Source organism: Fusarium flagelliforme (assembly GCF_020744385.1).
Source record: "Fusarium flagelliforme strain FIESC 12 MPI-CAGE-AA-0113 chromosome Unknown B0J16scaffold_6, whole genome shotgun sequence".
Classification (NCBI taxonomy): Eukaryota; Fungi; Ascomycota; class Sordariomycetes; order Hypocreales; family Nectriaceae; genus Fusarium; species Fusarium flagelliforme.
Genome location: NW_025763508.1, coordinates 878,548 through 895,774, shown reverse-complemented (window position 1 = coordinate 895,774; position 17,227 = coordinate 878,548). Strand labels below are relative to the sequence as shown.

General features: G+C 47.2%; 9 protein-coding genes across 9 annotated transcripts; 6 read left to right on the top strand and 3 right to left on the bottom strand.

Moving 5' to 3' along the window:
• Positions 1-71: 71 nt before the first annotated feature.
• B0J16DRAFT_387148 (P-loop containing nucleoside triphosphate hydrolase protein) lies at positions 72-1,013 on the top strand (the record flags this gene model as incomplete). The annotated part of the gene is made up of 1 exon (XM_046131646.1): positions 72-1,013. The coding sequence occupies one exon, from the start codon at positions 72-74 to the stop codon at positions 1,011-1,013; it is 942 nt and encodes a 313-aa protein (XP_045979894.1).
• A 13-nt stretch (positions 1,014-1,026) lies between these two features.
• Positions 1,027-3,323, bottom strand: B0J16DRAFT_168755 (fungal-specific transcription factor domain-containing protein). Its single transcript, XM_046122368.1, has 2 exons — positions 1,758-3,323; positions 1,027-1,706 (listed from the first exon to the last, which is right to left on the bottom strand). The coding sequence occupies exons 1-2, from the start codon at positions 3,242-3,244 to the stop codon at positions 1,040-1,042; spliced, it is 2,154 nt and encodes a 717-aa protein (XP_045979893.1). The 5' UTR covers positions 3,245-3,323; the 3' UTR covers positions 1,027-1,039.
• Positions 3,305-4,471, top strand: B0J16DRAFT_346627 (uncharacterized protein). The gene is made up of 4 exons (XM_046128477.1): positions 3,305-3,588; positions 3,652-3,665; positions 3,719-3,781; positions 3,832-4,471. Exons 1-4 carry the CDS (start codon positions 3,499-3,501, stop codon positions 4,304-4,306), a joined length of 642 nt encoding a protein of 213 aa, XP_045979892.1. The 5' UTR covers positions 3,305-3,498; the 3' UTR covers positions 4,307-4,471.
• A 319-nt stretch (positions 4,472-4,790) lies between these two features.
• B0J16DRAFT_416990 (RmlC-like cupin domain-containing protein) lies at positions 4,791-5,638 on the top strand. The gene is made up of 2 exons (XM_046133648.1): positions 4,791-5,174; positions 5,227-5,638. Exons 1-2 carry the CDS (start codon positions 4,837-4,839, stop codon positions 5,456-5,458), a joined length of 570 nt encoding a protein of 189 aa, XP_045979891.1. The 5' UTR covers positions 4,791-4,836; the 3' UTR covers positions 5,459-5,638.
• On the bottom strand, positions 5,631-7,214 carry B0J16DRAFT_416989 (sulfite oxidase-like protein). Its single transcript, XM_046133647.1, has 5 exons — positions 6,994-7,214; positions 6,871-6,932; positions 6,778-6,816; positions 6,325-6,730; positions 5,631-6,273 (listed from the first exon to the last, which is right to left on the bottom strand). Exons 1-5 carry the CDS (start codon positions 7,012-7,014, stop codon positions 5,671-5,673), a joined length of 1,131 nt encoding a protein of 376 aa, XP_045979890.1. The 5' UTR covers positions 7,015-7,214; the 3' UTR covers positions 5,631-5,670.
• Positions 7,215-7,351: 137 nt separating this feature from the next.
• B0J16DRAFT_416988 (Alpha/Beta hydrolase protein) lies at positions 7,352-9,072 on the bottom strand. The gene is made up of 3 exons (XM_046133646.1): positions 7,731-9,072; positions 7,630-7,676; positions 7,352-7,578 (listed from the first exon to the last, which is right to left on the bottom strand). The coding sequence occupies exons 1-3, from the start codon at positions 8,598-8,600 to the stop codon at positions 7,491-7,493; spliced, it is 1,005 nt and encodes a 334-aa protein (XP_045979889.1). The 5' UTR covers positions 8,601-9,072; the 3' UTR covers positions 7,352-7,490.
• Positions 9,073-10,612: 1,540 nt separating this feature from the next.
• On the top strand, positions 10,613-12,001 carry B0J16DRAFT_402702 (uncharacterized protein; the record flags this gene model as incomplete). The annotated part of the gene is made up of 6 exons (XM_046132674.1): positions 10,613-10,774; positions 10,831-11,030; positions 11,084-11,253; positions 11,304-11,421; positions 11,474-11,541; positions 11,591-12,001. 6 exons carry the CDS (start codon positions 10,613-10,615, stop codon positions 11,947-11,949), a joined length of 1,077 nt encoding a protein of 358 aa, XP_045979888.1. The 3' UTR covers positions 11,950-12,001.
• Positions 12,002-13,369: 1,368 nt separating this feature from the next.
• B0J16DRAFT_346621 (uncharacterized protein) lies at positions 13,370-14,739 on the top strand. Its single transcript, XM_046128476.1, has one exon. It carries the CDS (start codon positions 13,544-13,546, stop codon positions 14,513-14,515), a length of 972 nt encoding a protein of 323 aa, XP_045979887.1. The 5' UTR covers positions 13,370-13,543; the 3' UTR covers positions 14,516-14,739.
• Positions 14,740-15,417: 678 nt separating this feature from the next.
• B0J16DRAFT_357315 (general substrate transporter) lies at positions 15,418-17,141 on the top strand (the record flags this gene model as incomplete). Its single annotated transcript, XM_046129536.1, has 5 exons — positions 15,418-15,468; positions 15,519-15,624; positions 15,675-16,036; positions 16,082-16,227; positions 16,280-17,141. 5 exons carry the CDS (start codon positions 15,418-15,420, stop codon positions 17,139-17,141), a joined length of 1,527 nt encoding a protein of 508 aa, XP_045979886.1.
• Between the last annotated feature and the right edge of the window lie 86 nt (positions 17,142-17,227).

The following is a 17,227-nucleotide window of genomic DNA, read 5'->3' as shown; positions in this document are numbered from 1 at the left end:
CGGCAAGGATCGTAGTCACTGAAAAATCACATATTCCACGACAACATCAGTGTTTCTTGACAATCGTCAACATGATTGACCCAAACGCCATCAATGCTGTCTTGGACATTTTCGTCCCTTCAATTCGAGCGCACCAAGAAAAGACCTCAAAGCCCTTCGTCCTAGGTCTTTCCGGTCTTCAAGGTAGCGGAAAGTCAACATGGGCTGCAGCTTTATCCAAGGCCTTAGCATCGCAACACAACCTCAAGAACCGCACTCTATCTCTAGACGATCTATACCACGATCACCCAGAGCTCGTGTCCATTCGAGAAGCCAACCCGAATAATGGGTTGCTCCAAACTCGGGGCCAACCTGGAACTCATGACGAAGTCCTTGCAAAAGAGTTCTTTGATCAAGTTCTTGGCCGGGTAGAAAGTGGGAAGAAGACTGTCAAGTGGCCTGCATACGACAAGAGTCTTCATGGTGGACAGGGTGGAAGAGTCCCAGTTGAGGAATGGGATGAAGTTCCTTTAGACCAGGGTCTCGACGTGCTCATCTTCGAAGGCTGGGCTCTCGGTTTTCAGCCTCTAACGAAAGAAGAGGTCACCAAGAAATGGGAGAAGGCTAAAGTTTCTGAGGCGCAACAGTCTGAAGAGTGGTCTCTTACCAACACTCTCGTGAATCACGAACTGGAGCATCTCCTACTGATCAACGAAAACCTCAGAAGATATTACGATACTTTCGCGGGACCACAGCATTTTGACGGGTTTCTTCACTTGAGTACGGATAAACTTGTGCAAGTCTACGAGTGGAGGCTAGGCCAGGAGAGAGCTTTGAGGCAGCATAAGCCTGGAATGACGGATGAACAGGTGGTTAAATTTGTCAAGGGATATATGCCTGCTTATGAGCTTTTCCTTGAACGTCTTCAAAACGAGAACCTGTTCCAGAATGATGCAGATAGGGCGTCGGGAAAGAAGCATGTACAAGTGGTTTTGAACAAGGCAAGAGAAGTGATAGAAGTGAAGGAGGTATAATGAAGTGGGCCAGACTTGAGTTGGGGCTAGCGTAGAGAGTTCCACGTCGGATCAACAGAAGCGTCAAATTCCGCATTGACGAGGAAGGGGTTGTCGATAGCACTAAATGAACTTGCAAATAGCTGATCGTACCACATCATTGACTCGTGACCCTCGAGCGGCATATTGTCCAAGCTTGGGTAGGGCTGTCCTTCCACAGGCAGCGAAATGTATGGTGTAGCGAACATGTCATTCGTATGAGAGCCATGTGAAGTTTCTGGTTGGAGATATGACGTCCCATGGGACAGGGCTGTAGCAGAAGGAAAGGTTCGTTGGCGTTTGCGCTGCTGGGACCTGGGAGATGCAGATCCCGCTGGGAAAGACGTAATGTTAGAGGAAGGGTTTGGTACGGCAGGCACTTGACTGTTTCTGGTCTCAGTAGCTGCCGCCGAACTGGCTGTAGCGGGGTGATTAAGTGTTCTAGGGGGCCGCGATGGTGTGGCATTATCGCCTCCTTGTTGGTGTGGAAGGCCAGGCGAAAAGGTTCTTGTGGTGATAGAAGCATCTACAGGTGACTCAATTAGAGGAGGTCGGTCTTGGGAAAGCTCTTGGACTGTAGATGTCAGTTCATCAATGGCACCGAGGCAATATTCTGGCCAAGATGTGTCTCGAGCAGCGAGATGGCCGAGAATACTCTTGGCTGCCGCAACATGCCTGGACAGGATTAGAAAGCGTAGCTAATGGGATCCTGCCAAGATGACATACCTCAAGGCGCTATCGAGAGGCACTTGCCTTTCAAAAGCAGCGTGGATGAGAACAAATGCACTAATCCAAATCGACCAGGTAAAAGACGGCCAGAGCAATGGTGTGTGTGACCTTGAGCCATCAGATCCAACCTGTAGCTGGTGACGATTTCGATGCTTCTTTAGGATTATCAATATGGATTTTGCAGCAGAGATACAAGCCTGAAAGGCAGATGAGTATGAAGCAGACGGGTGATCCGATGCTAAGCCGGGTCTATTCAGGCAAATCGCAGATTCGTGCTTAAGAACCAAAAGCATGATCTTGTGGTGCTCTGATATCCCAGGAGTAGTTGAATCGCCGTCGGCAAGATCATCCTCTTCGACAGCGTCTTGAATTTCGTTGAACCACTTTGCTAGCTCCGCTTGCACAAAAGCAGCTCGATCTGCGGTGTCCTGTCGTTGGAGCATAGACTTGTTTCTTAGCTCGAGGATGAGACCACGTATACGAGCATGTTTCGTGACAAAGGTAAGTAGCTGTAGTCGGTCTGAGTTTTCGTCTCGGTTTGCAAGTGCATGTCGCTCTTCGCCAGGATAACAGACGTCGAGGTCATCGTCACGAATATCGAGTGGGAGGCCAAGGGATTGACAGAGGAGTCTTTCCAGGATGTATATGCACCAGAAAACCCGTCGACGAGCCGAAGCATCTTTGGTTGTGAAGAACGGATACCGTGCCGGACACCGATGTAGACCTAGTTGAAACGCAGCGCGAACAATGAGTCCACCTAACCTTGATGCAGCGTTTAGACAAAGCATGGAAGTAAGGAATAGCTGAACAGCCAGAGCAGCTTGTGTTGTTCGAAGTGACGCTGGCTGGGTTAGGGCGAACTGTGAGCTTGCTAATGCATCGTCGACGCTATTAAACAGGAACTGTTTCGGTATTGACTTCTCAAACGCCATTGATTGTCGGCTGTCGGCCAGTGAGATGGAGAGAATAGACTTGACGATGACTCTATTGGTAGAACTTAACGACGAAATTCCACTCTTCGCAACTTCTTCGAACAAGCCCAGGACTTCTGGCCCGTGAAGAAAAGGAAGTACAGGATGCCATGCCTCGAAATAGCTCTTCGACCACTCAACAAAGTCCTCAAAGCTCGGTCTTACACCTTCGTTCAAGCAGATCTCATCATCCTTCCAAAGAAATTGCTCTTGGTTCTTCTTAGTCGAAGCATCTTGCCTCAACTGGTCATCTTCTCCGGGAATAAGCGTATTAATAGACCCTGGTTCTGTTCTTGACGCAGATCTCTTTGCTAGTCGTAAATGTACAGCGCGGATGTAGTGGATCCCACTACCGCTCCCTACAAAGCGAGCAGCATCATGCTCGCCCGTGTCGCGCATTAAGCCATATTCGCGGCCTGAGGTTGAGTGCTTGCGCTTTTGGGACTGAGGCTCATGGCTTGGGGTTGAATGGGATGTTTCAAGAGTGTCATAGGGCGAATGATGAGATGACATCTTGAAGAACAAGGATCGTCATTTGTAGATGGGGAATTAGGTGATGGAGATTGTTCTTGGCAGGAACTTGTGATGGAGGTTCGTCGTTCAGAGGCAGGTGCTGTAAAGGCGTTAGTGGCGCGTCGGACAAAGAAAAGACCGAGGCGGGGTTGAATACGCCGCCTGGAGGTGGAGTCGGTTACACTTGCATCTTCTCAAGATACCTACCAATTGATAGCATACTCGGAGCTATTGATCCCCGATTCAAAGTACATATGGCTAGTAATGAGCCATTGGTCGAACAGGAAGCCGAGAGGCAGTTGAACCCGATAGCTTGCAGCCATTGTCGGCAGCGGAAACGCAAGGTGAGACAAAGTAACACACAGCAACGAAATCACAGAAACCGATGGACTAATAATTGTTTATAGTGCGATAGAAATTTGTTAGTGATGAGATATAAGTCCCCAGTCACCTAAACATGCAATAACATCGTAGGCCACACTGCCTGCAATGCAACAATGATCCTTCCAACTGCCATTACCCTGAACAGAACAAACGGTAACATCAGGAACCCAAGTCGCACAGTTTTTCAACTAACAAATCTTCAGAGGCCTTCCAATTGGATTTATAACCAGACTGGAAGCAAGACTAGCTGAAACCGAAGAAGCCCTCTTCCGTCTCGTCCAATCCATCGAAGACCCTGAAAACAACCAAGTCTCACTCAAACCCTCATCTCAAAGAAAGGATGACCGTATAAGAGAATGGGATAATCTTCCCCTCAGAAATATGGAAGAAGTGAAAACTTGGTATCGCAACAGAGGAGGGTTGAGCGGTTCTTTGATTGTGCAGGATAACACGATGGATCTGGACCTGGATCAACAAGAAGCATCTATTCGCGCTGCAACAAGCGATGCAGATCCTGTTGAGTTCACTGATGATATTCAGAGCAGCTCAGGTGTTGAGATTACCCAGCTAGATCCAGAGGATGACAATATATCGACAGGCGGAAATCAGATTCCTGTGGTGTCTGAGGGAAGCAAGGCTAGAGAGATGGAACAAAAGCATCCACACATGTACTTCTGAATGAAAATTTATTCCTATCCGCTCTCCCGATTCTTCATTCCACATGTGAAGTAATCTTTTCATAAGTCTTCGGTGATGAAATTCGAATGTGACAACGATATCCTTGCTTGTGCATGAGAGGCGAGTCAGTTAATATCGTGAGGGGAAAAACAAAGATAAGCCGGGGTCTTCCAACGAAGTGACATTCTGCAAAGCACAAGCATATAACCCCTCTCTTATACCATATTCATAAAGTTTATCTTAGCACAGGCCCCGTCGCTAGACCCTGATCAGCCTTCCCCGCAAAGGTGTAGCGAGTCATGTCGATGCACGTCTGGGGTGGTGTAGTAGCGCACGTTGCACTGCATGAGAGATCGCCAGTCTCGAGACCCTTTGCAGCAGGGACCACGTATCGCACACGGCGATTTGGTCAGCGCGGCAGGAGAATGAGGAGTATAAGATGAGTGATTAGCTAGCTAATACCGGTGAAATTCCAAACAATTCCATTCTTCCCAAGCCTTTATCTTCATACACATCCAACAGTCTTCACGATGGCCCCTTCACAAACTCAAGACGAGCCTTCCAATGCTCAAAAGAGCTCTGACCTCTTGGAGCACTCCAAAGAAGAGTCTGTCCTCACAGAAAAGGACCGCAAAGAACTCGCTTTCACAGACAAGCACAGCTCGCCTGATGTGTACATCAACTGTAACAAAGATACGCTTTGGCACCCTTGGGTAGGAACCCTCGAGTTGAAGCCTCTCCGTTTCGAGACTAGATCTGGCAGCTGGGTTATTTCTTTGAGAACACCTGTGGATTGCTGGCTCGGAAAGCATAGACATCGCGGTACAGTGACAGCCGTGACACTCTCTGGTAACTGGAGATACAAAGAGTAAGTCCACTTCCCTCTGGTAAAGTAAACGGAAACTAATTATCTAACACAGATACGACTGGGTAGCAGGACCTGGTGACTACGTTGTCGAAAACCCCGGTACGATCCACACACTTTTCATGGGTGCTGGTTCTGAGGTTGTCTTTACAATCACTGGCAGTCTGGAGTTCTTCAACGATGATGATAGTCTACGTGAGACGATGGATATCTTTACTTTCTCCAAGATGTATTATGACCACTGCGAAGAAAAGGGTATTGAGCCCAATGAGAAGCTGTGGTACTAGATATTCGCTGGGTCGTTAGTTATGGTTCAATGTTTCGATTTATTGATGGTAGTTGCAATGTCCAGACCAGTTTAAGTGTCAATATTTTGAATTAGTGAGGTTGTTCCAAAGAATGAAAATCATACTTCTGAATCAATCGACATAGATAAGCTTAAGACATAGGAACACAAATATCCGTATATATACCCATCTCGAATCAAAGGATAATTCTCTCAAATGATAGTAAGATCGTTTACCTCACCATATCCGCAATATCCAATACCTCGCAAGTTCCACTGGGACTGTGCTTCCTGCTTGTTCCCCTTCGAATCCGTAGCACGACTAAGAAGCTTTTGATTCTCACCGGCATCAATTGGCATCCTAGTCTCCCATCTATGCCAAGCCCATTTCAAATCGCCATCATCCTGTCCGTCATTCTCGGACAACTTTGCCTTTTCCCAAGTATTTCCACCATCGGCACTTACTTCAACCTCTTGGATAGGTCCAGCAGCATAGCCAGGCAGAGCATACCCCTTTACTTCAACTGTGCCGTTGCTGTCTCTCTTACAGGTTGAGCCAGATCGAGGAAGACATATAGCTGAGTTGAGGGGCATTTCCTGGAGAGGTGGTGCCTCGGACCACTTAGGATCTGCCTGTTCTAAAGTCTCCACATCGGGAGGCAGGACGCGGTAATCTCGTTGATGATAATGGTTTGATGACTCTTGCAGCTGAACTGTGATCCGATCAAGCCACTTGACGGACCGGACGCCAGCTAACCCTGGAGCTATAATCCGGGCTGGGTACCCATGCTTTGGCTCGAGAGGTTTACCGTTCATCTATTTCCGTCAGTCAGTGAGGCTCAGCAGCGTGTGCAAGCGTATGCTTACCTCCAGAGCAATGATAACGTCAGCTTCCTCAGCCATAGCCTTCTCAAGCGGAATACTTGTTCCAAACCACTCCTCCTCCGGTGAAGGATTCTGGTGACACGCAAACTCCACTTGAGCTTTCTTTTGCTCTTCTTCACTAAGACTTACGCCAGCTTTAGTAAGAACATCCTTAAGGCGGGGGCCAGTCCATCTACAATTCATAACAGCGCCATCGAACCAGTCGATACCTTGAACTTCCTTGATGGTAGTTCTCATGGCATGGCGACGATTGCCGGCGCATTGGAGGGCGCAGATCATGGAGTGTTGGTCGAAGGATTGGAGATCCGCGATGGAGAGGTTAAGGGCATTTTTGACTGCACCTTGGAGGGAGATTCGGTGAGAAGATGCATCGATAAGCGGAATGGGGCTGTTGTGTGAGCTTCGCTGTGCAGCTTCGAAAGATTGCCGTCTTACCCATGGTTCCTATCGTAACCAATGTCCTCGGTAACGAAGCTGAGAAAAGTTCAGAGAGATCCTTTAATAAACAAACAGGGATGTAGATTCTACTTTGACAAGAGGTCCTCCGAGGCTGGCTCACGATTCAGCGGCTCATCAACTGAATATTGGTACTGTCAAGACAGGCGTCAGCACAGCGCTTTCCCAAGAAAAGTCAATTGGGATCGACCGAACCTGGGTGGAACTATGAGGCATCTTGATCGGCTACTCAAATATGCAGCGATATTGCGTATACACTGGAGTCGGAAGTAAGCCCAAATTGGAGTGATGGTGACTGGACAGCGGGTTTTAAAGTCTCGGTGCTCGCAAGAAGGAAAAGTACTAGGATATTCTGATTCGGAAATTGAAAAGCTAGTATTGGTCAACCTAGTCTTTCTTTTGCAAGATATCTTGAGTGAGTTGAGTCTTGTTGTTTGCGTAGGTTTGAGAGACGCTCCAAAGCTCGGTGGGGTTGTCACAATGACCTCATCACATGTATCAGCCAATGGTAGAATACTACTGGTCTGGCGATAGTTTTAATTACAACAGTTGGTACAAGCATATGCGATATTAATATTACAATTACCAAGCTATCTAACGAGGGATGATAGTGTTTGTGAAGAAGTAAGTAAAGAATAAACAGCTACTATATCTTATCATGTAACGAGGGTATTGGGGGTTCTGTTAAATGCTTAAAGCTCCGGTCCATTAGTCAAAGACCTGGGCATGGTCAAGAATCGTGTCAGGACAACATTGAATGTGTCAGGATCTTGAAGAAAACTATTCTCATGTTAGCATATTGCTGTTATCAGATATGCTGGTAGTACTTACGCAAAGTGGCTCACTCCAGGAAGGATAACAAGATCAGAGCCCCAGACCTAAACATCAAAGGTTAGTATACTAACAATGGTAATGATATTGGAATTACTTACCCAACTGCGCAAGACGCCGGGAGTATCACGGGTGACAGCCTCTTCGGAGTCACCATCGACGATCCAGAGAATAGGCGCGTCAGGGTCGTCGTAACGAGTAGGAATTTTGGAAAAGGAACCAGCGTCCCAAGTGGGCTCAGATGACCACATGGCATCTATCCTTTCCCCAAACTCCTCAAAGGTCCCGTTACTTGGCGAGTTTTGTTCGTACTCCTTCCCAACGCGGTCAAGATACTCGAGAAACACTGGGGACTCAGCGGCAGTGGCGTTGATGTTGTTGGGGCTATATGTGCCTCCGAAGGCGAAGATACGATCGATTCGATCGGTGAAGTTCATGGCGAGGTCGAATGAGATGCAACTTCCATCAGACCATCCGACTGTTGAGAACTTGGGGATCTCCAGGTGATCCATCAATGCTACCACATCCTCCGTCATGAGATCGTACGTCAAGGGACGGCTGGTATCATCGGTAGAGCGACCCTGACCTCGAGAGTCAATGGTGATCAAGGTAAAGGGTCCATCCTTCAAGTGCTCGACCTGATGCGACCAATAGTCGCTGTTGGCGTAGCCACCGTGTAGGAAGACCACAGGGTTAAGTCCATTGGCCTGGCTCTCCTCGAGGGGTGCTCCGAACGTAGCATACCACAGATCTATGCCGTTGATAGGAGCAGTGCCATTAAAATTTGCCTCAGGCAGAGGGGGTGTCGGAGGAAGGGTCTCCCAGGGTGCTTTGTATGGTTGAGGTGCTTTGTAGGGTTGTGTGGCGCCTAGTTCAAGTGACAGTGAAATTGACAGGCCGGCCACGCTTGGGAACAAAGCCGCAAAGTATGGCAAGATATGCATCATTGTCTTGGAATTATGATAAGACATTAAGTGTATAACTTTAATTAGGAGGCGTTTTTAGAAAGAAAGAACAAATTCTTCCAACAGAAGTTATATTTGAGGGTGAAAAGGCCTTGACGTTCCCCTCTTCTTCCTCGACGCTATCATGAGCCTCACCGACGATCCGCCTGCATTGACAGCCCCGTGTCTACCGTAAACACGGAAAGTTAAACTCAGATACCCAGTCATATTACTCTATAGCGCATTTTTGTACAAGGATCGCCGGTATTGCTTTTTCGGATCCCGGCTCTGGGATGTCACGTGACCGGGAACTGATGGAACCTCACGGAATATCCGGACTCTCAGACACTTTCTGAAACCCTGGTCCCGGTCTGAACCCGCCTACCGTACTGACTTACGTACCGAGATCAGGCAAGCAATAGAATAGACAGTGTACGAACGGATCTCCATTTCACCCAAGCCCTCGACCTCGGGCTTACATGATACTTCAACTTCTCTGCATCTCAAGCTGTTATGTGTAGGGCAAGATCTCAAGTGCAAAATCATGATGTTATGGTAAAATAAGCTTGGCGAACTCACGCAATACTCTACTCAAGACTCCACAGTAGACGTCAGTGCGCTATCCGTGCACGGACCACCACGGATAGACACGGAATCACCGTGTTATAAGGCAACGTCCTGAGCCAAGCTGCTATCCATATATAGCTAGGTTATCGAACCCAACTAACGAGAACAGGATCCTCGACACAGGCTCTGTTGGAATCTAGAATTCTCTCTGTCAAAGGTCTTGTCGACATGAATTGGAGCAGCTATAGAAGAAAGAGACCTTAGAGAAAGACCTCTTCGCCAGCTGTGTCCTCCATCTGGTACCTATTCTCGGTTCATGTGGAAAGTAAGACAGCCACTTGTCATGCATTCAGATCTTGTTAAGATCTGGGCAAGGGCAAAATAACTCTGAGACACTGACCTTGGCTAGCACGGAATCTCCGTGTTATGGGGCAATGCTTCAACCGTCTCGACCCGGGCTGCTATCCATATATAGCTAAGGGGTTATTCGAACCCAGTCAAGCTTACAATTTCGACTGGACCCGTGAGTCTCCTCTTCTGTTGGACTGTAGAATTCCTTCTGCTGAAGATCTTGTCGAGTTCCGGTTAATGGTCCAGTGGCTCTGAGACAATGACCTCGGGGGGATGGTAGGTAATATGAAGAGTTCTAATCACGCTGACACATAATCACACCTACTGACACATAGGAATCGAAGGATTACGACGTCGTAGTATCTCATCAAACTAAGGCTTGCTAGCTTGGTGGTCAGAGACAGTTCAATCTATAGCCGCATCTTGAATCTTGATGAAGAAATCTCCGGATATCTCTTTTCCAGTCCGCAACTAGATTAATTCGCCGAATCACTTAGATCACCTTAGCAAGACTTCGCGTGGCAAACTCCCCGTGAATATCTTCATCAGATATCACAGTAGTCTAAGTCTTATTCTTCTTTCGCTTCTGAGACCCTTCATTCAGCCGCATTAGCCCCTTGTTGAAGACAATGTCGGGCCATCACTTGGCAAACGCGTTCTAGCCCACAAGTGTGCTCCATTAATGAGTTCTTCCAGTAATGATGTCCCCAGGCTGCAAGACTTGACTCATGCGCCAAGTGCAGTTCTATCCTGTTCTGGTTATCCCATCGCCGGGTCCGGGGCCTCCCCGTCCCTAGCCAAACGCCATAGTGGGCGGGACAGTAACACATGAACTCTATTTCAGCCCCGGAAAAGCAACGGTAGTCGAATAGAGACCCCTGCTTTTTGGTAATCGTTTATAATACCCGGCTTGCCAGGGTAAATGTTGTTGGCTCTAAATTTTTACAAGAAGCCACAATGTCTCGTATCATCAAAGCGTACAGGAGCAGGATTCTCTCCCCTTAACACTAAAGAAAAAGAAAGAAAGCAAAGCAAGGAATATATTAACAAGTCTATCACTGTGACTTAATCTGTTACATGCCAAACTTTCCTTCCATCTTTTGAGCCATACAATCGCGGCAATGTCTGAACCAGCTGGCGTCGGGGGCAAAGGCCCCCAACTAATTGGAGTCCTCTGGTTCCAAATGGTTCTGAGCTACTTTCTCATTGGCCTTCGTCTTTACACGCGCGCATTCATCAAAGGAGCCATCGGAGTGGATGATTGGTGTCTGATCTTAACAGCCGTTAGTACCTATCTAATTTCTAGCCCCTAAGTACATACAGCTTACACTCTACACAGCTCGGCAGTACCATGTTTACCGTCTTTACGACCATAGCATGCATGCACGGAATGGGCCAGCGTCATGACGACCTACCGACGTCTGAGTTCGCAAAGGCAATGCTGTATATCCTCACTGGCCAAGTTTTTATTGCTCTCGCTACTGGGATGGGGAAGGTGTCGGTTGCTATGTTCTTACTTCGTATTGTCATGAAGCCATGGTAAGTCTAGCGATGTCTGACCTTTTGAGGGGTTCTAACAATAATTCTCTCAGGCATCGCTGGTTCCTCTGGTTCTGTAATATTACCATCACCATCTTCAGTATCTTTCTTGCAATTGTCGTCTTTGCGCAGTGTACTCCTACAGAATCTATTTGGAATCCCGTTTTGGCCGATCAAAGAGTCTGCAACATCAGTCTCACTGTTGTTGCCATCTCATACTGCTGTGAGTTTCCTCTTCCAGTAATCTGTTACCACTACTAATAGCATGTGTAGCCTATGCCGCAACTATGGATTTTGTGTTAGCAGCTTTCCCCTGGATCGCTCTTCATGGCCTGAACATGAAGCCTAAAGATCGCCGCACTATCTGTCTATCACTCAGTCTCGGAGTTTTGTAAGGCCTGATTCCACTATGTCATCTAATTTCATATGCTAACATCATGTAGCGCTGGTATTTGTGGCATTTTCAGAACGTCTGGTTTGACCTCTTTGAGTAACGCCGAAGATTACTTATGTAAGTCTAGTCAGCCCCCCTCTGGATGACATCTCTAATGAGGAAATAGACTCCATCTCTGACTCGGTTATGTGGACCGTGAGCGAGGTAACGGCTACGATTGTGTGTCTGACACTCCCATCTTTACGGCCCCTCTACAAAAAGATGCGCGGCGAAGACTTTAGTTCCGGAGGGTATCAACAACATGACGACTCGGCATACAAACCCAACGCATCATTCCCACTTGGTTCTCTCAGGGGCCAAGACAACGGCCAAGATGATGCTTCTACTCAGATCGAAAGCGGTGTTCTCACGGGGAAGAACGATAGCGACGAGGCCATCCTGCTCCACGAAAGTACTATGTCAAAGGGAAATATCATCAGGACTCAAGAAGTCAAGATATCCTACGGAGAGGGAAACAGGAGTTAGGTTTACTGTGTCTTTACATGAGTCCAAAAGTTATATTTCCTTCCTATTCGCGGTTTTGCAAGCCGGAGTATTACTCGAACATGATTCTTTTACTATAATATTATAATTATAAATAGTACACATCTTCTCACTCACTCTGACGCTTAACTAGCCAGCCACCGCGTTGCATCGTGTTTATAACTGGTTGTATTTATTACCATGGTTGCTACAGAGATGAATCAAAGGAGAACCATGGCGGGATCTACAGCAGGCGAAAGGAGGATTGCTGCATCAGATTTGTGCTTCTGTCTATTTAAATCTTTTTGAGAGGCAGAACCTTCAATGCACACAACAACACATTGATCCTGCTTCTGTCATACCTCAAAAATGATACACAACGTCGAACATGGAAAAACCTGCGCCTAACAATATCGACAAGCACGACGGAAATAGGCCTTGAGAGCAATCATCAACATAGAAGGATCATAAGGAATGCGCTGCGCATCTTACATGCAAGCGGAACTTTCCATTGCTGACAGTGATGAGTTGTTCAGCTGATGCTTCCCCTCACAAACAACCAGCCACGGCGTCGCACCGTGTCAATGACTGACCGCCAAATTCTCGTGACACAGTAATTTGTAGTAAGCTGATGATGAAGGATTTTATCGCAGATGAGATCATTTCCGGGATTATGGATGCTGGACATAAGCGTTATGGGTCTTGTAGCTGCTGCGCCACGATTTGTCTTGTGTCGCCGAGGATATTACAATGGATATTGTGCTAAAATTGGGGGAAATTCTAGGATCAATGCTACTGTTTACACGGTGGAAAACTGGGAAGCTGAATTGAGGCTTGAGCTTGCATTTGATGTGCCAAAGTACCAAATAGCGTTCATTGATTGAATACCATGCCGGCCACTGAAACCTCCAATCAGTGGCCCAATTGCCCATCCACAAAATCATGGAAATCTTATCGACAGCTTCAACGCAACTAGAATCAAGCTCAGCTAGAAACTAAGAAGAATAAGTTTCACAGGGCTGGATCGAGGCCCATGAATGAGGCTAAAAAGTCGGCGAAGTTGAACTGCGCTGCCTCACTTTACCTAACTAAGCCCGAGTCTTAAGCTTAAAATAGGGCTAGTCATCAGCTGGAAGCGGGGGCTGTACATCCACTACAGGTAAGCAACCTCCACTATCCCCACTACAGTAAGACTTGGTGTAAGCTAAACCGATCTGACGGCTCACCCTCCGATGTAGTGTAAGAATGAGGGCTGTGAGATGCCATAGCCTCCTCCGCTACATTGCGGAAGTTGTGAAGCTAACCAACTTTTGGGTTGCAACTAATAGCTCTAGTACCATTGATTGAGACCATCACGATGAGAGTCAATCTGTATAAGAACACTCTGATATCCCGTCCAAGATGAAATTTCCTCTCTCATCATCACAACACAAAACATCAAATCAACTATTTCCTATTTTCTTATTTCCTTATTTTCCTTTGTCAGGTCTATTATTTTCCTTACAAACCTTCGCTTCTTCTCAGTCGTTTGCCAATAGTTCGTTCATCGTTCCAACTGTCAATTTCTTTCGACTTTAACTCCCAACACCAAATCAAAATGCATTCTGCTATCATTGCTCTTGTCGCCATCTCTGGCTTCGCCGCTGCTACCCCCAACCCCAAGACCACAGAGTGTCAAGGCCTCGGTCCTGATCTGGCTCAGTACTACGTTTGCGGTAACAATGGCTTCCGCGGTTACTGCTCTGTAGACCCTTGTGCTGCAAAGTGGTGTCGCGATTTCGCTCCCAAGACTTGCGATCTTGTTTTCATCACTGAGCCTGAGGCTGCTGTTATTTCCAACCCTGTTGACGGTCATGAGTGGGAGCCTGAGACCACCACAACCGAGCCTACCACTGAAGCTACTGGCTCATCTTCTTCTGATGACTCTCTTTGCGCTCCTGGCACTGGTTTCTTCCAATCTTGCTCCAACGGTTTCAGAGGCTGCTGCAAGTCTGATGCCTGCTCCAACTCCGAGGGTGTCTGCCCTGATACCGTCAAGCGATCTGACCCTACTGTCTGCCCTCCTGGAACCGGCTTCTTCCAATCTTGCTCCAACGGCTTCCGTGGTTGCTGCAAGGGCGATGCTTGTGGTCAGAAGGAGCCTATCTGCCCCACTGTAGCCAAGCGATCTGATCCCACTGTCTGCCCTCCCGATACTGGTTTCTTCCAGTCCTGCTCCAACGGTTTCCGCGGCTGCTGCAAGACTGACGCCTGTGGCCAGAAGGAGCCCATCTGCCCTCCCGCTGCTGCCAAGCGCTCCGATGACACCGTCTGCCCTCCCAACACCGGCTTCTTCCAGTCCTGCTCCAACGGCTTCCGCGGCTGCTGCAAGGGCGATGCCTGCGGTAACACCTGGTGCCCCGACTACAAGACCGGTACCTACCAGCCTGCCCAGAGCTTCGAGGTCAAGACCCGCTCTACTGGCACTTGTGCTCCCGGTACCGGTTACTTCCAGGTTTGCGCCAACGGCTTCAAGGGATGCTGCAAGAAGGACGCCTGCAGCTCTAAGCGACCTGTCTGCCCCAAGTAAGAGGTGGAGATTCACTCATACATATTTACACTTCAAGTATATAAAGAGCATGATATAGACTAGCGATGCATTGTTAACGGTCATTTGGATATGGGTTTTGGAACGTTCCTTAGCATAGCGGATTGTTTGGCATTGGACTGATTCATCATTTTGATATTTATTTATTTAGAGCATTGATTTTATCGGGTACGATGAAAATCTAACTAATACACTCCTTTCAAAACATCTTCTCTTTCGATCTACCTTCAAGTGACTTGGTTGTGATGCGCAGTGTCTCTTGGTCCAGCTGCATCTGGTATAAACATAGCATGAGGAGGGTTCAATCCCCATAACAGAAAAAAGAGGGAGTGGCGTGGAACGGACTTTTAGACTTAATAAGGTTCAGGATTCTAGAAGTTTTCTCTATGTCGTATGCCACTAGACCACCCGTTGTTTAATTTGAGGAAACACTTTCGTATTGTGAATCATAGACAGCTTGAGAAAAGGAGTTATCACGTCGAAGGTTTCTTATCAGAGATATTTGGTTGGTTTGACTTGAACTCTGTCGAAAGCCAAGTCCCTGGATGTAAGTTCGGCATTACCTAAGTCAGGGTGTATGTTAGAGACACTCAATGACGAGCTAGGGGATATGATAGACTGAGACATCTTTTGAATTGCCGAGGACGGTACCGTGCGCTATCGTCGTGGCCATCAGTGAGACAGAATCCCTTGCTCTCGACAGACCAATTTGACCGACTTTACTTCTCCACATTTCAGGTGTAACCAGATCACCACCTTGTCCTCCCACAAAATCTACTCAGGTTCGGTTACCGAGATCCGTATCAAAATCCAGAATCTGGCCCTATTTCATTCATCAGGCTTCTCATTTGTATGTTCTTGATGTGCCTATCTCAACGGGTGAAATGCCACGAAAGAAAGAAGCCGAGTTGGCAGTTGGCACAGGAATCTCCCAAGTAAGCAATGTATTCATACCAGTCCCATCGATACTGATTATCTTCCCCAGGTTCTGCCACAGAATCCAATGCCATGGTACAAAAATTCGCATCTTATCAAGCTCAATTTGTGTCTTCTAGTTCCCCTATTCTCTTCAGCCTCCATAGGCTACGATGGCAAGCACCCCCATCCCTCTCAAGAATACTCTGATACTAACACTCACCAGGGTCTATGATGAACGGTCTCCAAACCCTCCCCCAATGGCGCACCTTCTTCAACAACCCCCAAGGTGCAACCCTCGGCCTTATGAACTCCGTCTACCCACTCGGCGAGGCCGTGTCTCTATCCGCAGTTTCATACATCAGTGACCGATGGGGTCGAAAACTTCCTCTTTTAATTGGCCTAATCGCGTGCATCACATTCTCAATTCTTCAAAGGCTTGCGCAGAATATTCACAGTTTTATCATTGCTAGAGCTCTGTTGGGAATTTTTACGAGTTTTCTTGGACAGCCTAGTCCAATTATTATTACTGAGCTCGCGTATCCTACTCAACGAGGGAAGATTACTGCGTTGTATAATACGTTCTTCGTAAGTGAATTGTTGGAACTATGGGGCTATTTCTAACGAGAGTAGTGGCTCGGTGCTATTTTCGCGGCTTGGTGTACGTATGGGACTTTCAAGATTGAATCGTCTTGGAGTTGGAGGATACCGTCTCTATTACAGGCAGCAGTTCCTATAGTTCAGCTGCTAGGACTCTACTTCCTGCCGGAGTCTCCAAGGTATGTTTATTCTACAATTGTCCCGGAAATAATATTAACGAGTCTGTTTTAGATGGCTCGTATCCCGAGGCCGGAAAGAAGAAGCCCGAAAAGTACTGGCAGATTACCATGCAGGAGGAGATACAGAATCTCCTTTGGTCACTTTCGAAATAAGAGAAATAGAACATGTTCTCACCGAAGAAGCAGAAGTTATTTCTACTAATTCATGGTTGGAGCTAATACGAACTCCGGCCAATCGCAGACGCACACTTATCGCCGTTGTCCTGGGCTTCTTTTCTCAATGGAACGGCGTCGGAGTTGTTAGCTATTACCTTGTTCTCGTCCTCAATACTATCGGGATAACCAAAGTCAAAGATCAAACTCTAATTAATGGTCTTTTGCAGATCTTCAATTGGTTGGCTTCGACCTTCCTGGGAGCTCTAATGGTTGATCGCCTTGGGCGAAGGACGTTATTCTTGACATCCACAGCTGGAATGCTTGTGGCATATATCATCTGGACATGCCTCACAGCACAGTTTATAAACAGCCCCAACGAATCAACCGGACGAGCAGTAGTTGGTTTCATCTTTGTTTACTATCTGTTTTATAACATCGCCTGGAACCCACTTCTGCAAGCATATCCTGTAGAGATCTTCCCTTACACATTGCGAGGAAGAGGTTTGTCTATCACTTATATAGCCTTTTTCGTCGGTCTTATTCTCGGAAACCAGGTAAATCCAATAGCTATGGAAGTTATCACGTGGAAATATTATATAGTGTTTTGTTGTGTTCTTGCAGTTCTATTTGTGGTTATTTGGTTTTTGTTTCCTGAGACGAAAGGGTATACACTTGAGGAGATCAAAGAGGTTTTTGAGGGTAAACGGAAGAGAGATGATGGAAGGGTAGAGGCAGGGGTGGGTGGCGAGAAGTCTTGAGAATTGAAGCCGGCAGTTGGAAGGCATTCCTGATATGGACATGATATCATGTTGTGACAAGCGAAGGATCATGTATTGTGGGTTCT

Bases quoted from the DNA above. Each gene is read 5' to 3' on its own strand.
- B0J16DRAFT_168755 (XM_046122368.1), bottom strand. From the start codon at position 3,244: ATGTCATCTCATCATTCGCCCTATGACACTCTTGAAACATCCCATTCA. The intron at 1,707-1,757 runs GTATGTCATCTT...AATCCTGTCCAG, and splicing joins CCTCTCGATAGCGCCTTGAG to GCATGTTGCGGCAGCCAAGA.
- B0J16DRAFT_346627 (XM_046128477.1), top strand. From the start codon at position 3,499: ATGGCTAGTAATGAGCCATTGGTCGAACAGGAAGCCGAGAGGCAGTTG. The intron at 3,782-3,831 runs GTAACATCAGGA...ACAAATCTTCAG, and splicing joins TACCCTGAACAGAACAAACG to AGGCCTTCCAATTGGATTTA.
- B0J16DRAFT_416990 (XM_046133648.1), top strand. From the start codon at position 4,837: ATGGCCCCTTCACAAACTCAAGACGAGCCTTCCAATGCTCAAAAGAGC. The intron at 5,175-5,226 runs GTAAGTCCACTT...TATCTAACACAG, and splicing joins GGTAACTGGAGATACAAAGA to ATACGACTGGGTAGCAGGAC.
- B0J16DRAFT_416989 (XM_046133647.1), bottom strand. From the start codon at position 7,014: ATGCCTCATAGTTCCACCCAG. The intron at 6,731-6,777 runs GTAAGACGGCAA...CTCACACAACAG, and splicing joins GGTTACGATAGGAACCATGG to CCCCATTCCGCTTATCGATG. The intron at 6,274-6,324 runs GTAAGCATACGC...TGACGGAAATAG, and splicing joins ACGTTATCATTGCTCTGGAG to ATGAACGGTAAACCTCTCGA.
- B0J16DRAFT_416988 (XM_046133646.1), bottom strand. From the start codon at position 8,600: ATGTCTTATCATAATTCCAAGACAATGATGCATATCTTGCCATACTTT. The intron at 7,677-7,730 runs GTAAGTAATTCC...TTTGATGTTTAG, and splicing joins CCGGCGTCTTGCGCAGTTGG to GTCTGGGGCTCTGATCTTGT. The intron at 7,579-7,629 runs GTAAGTACTACC...ACATGAGAATAG, and splicing joins CCTGGAGTGAGCCACTTTGC to TTTTCTTCAAGATCCTGACA.
- B0J16DRAFT_346621 (XM_046128476.1), top strand. From the start codon at position 13,544: ATGCATTCTGCTATCATTGCTCTTGTCGCCATCTCTGGCTTCGCCGCT.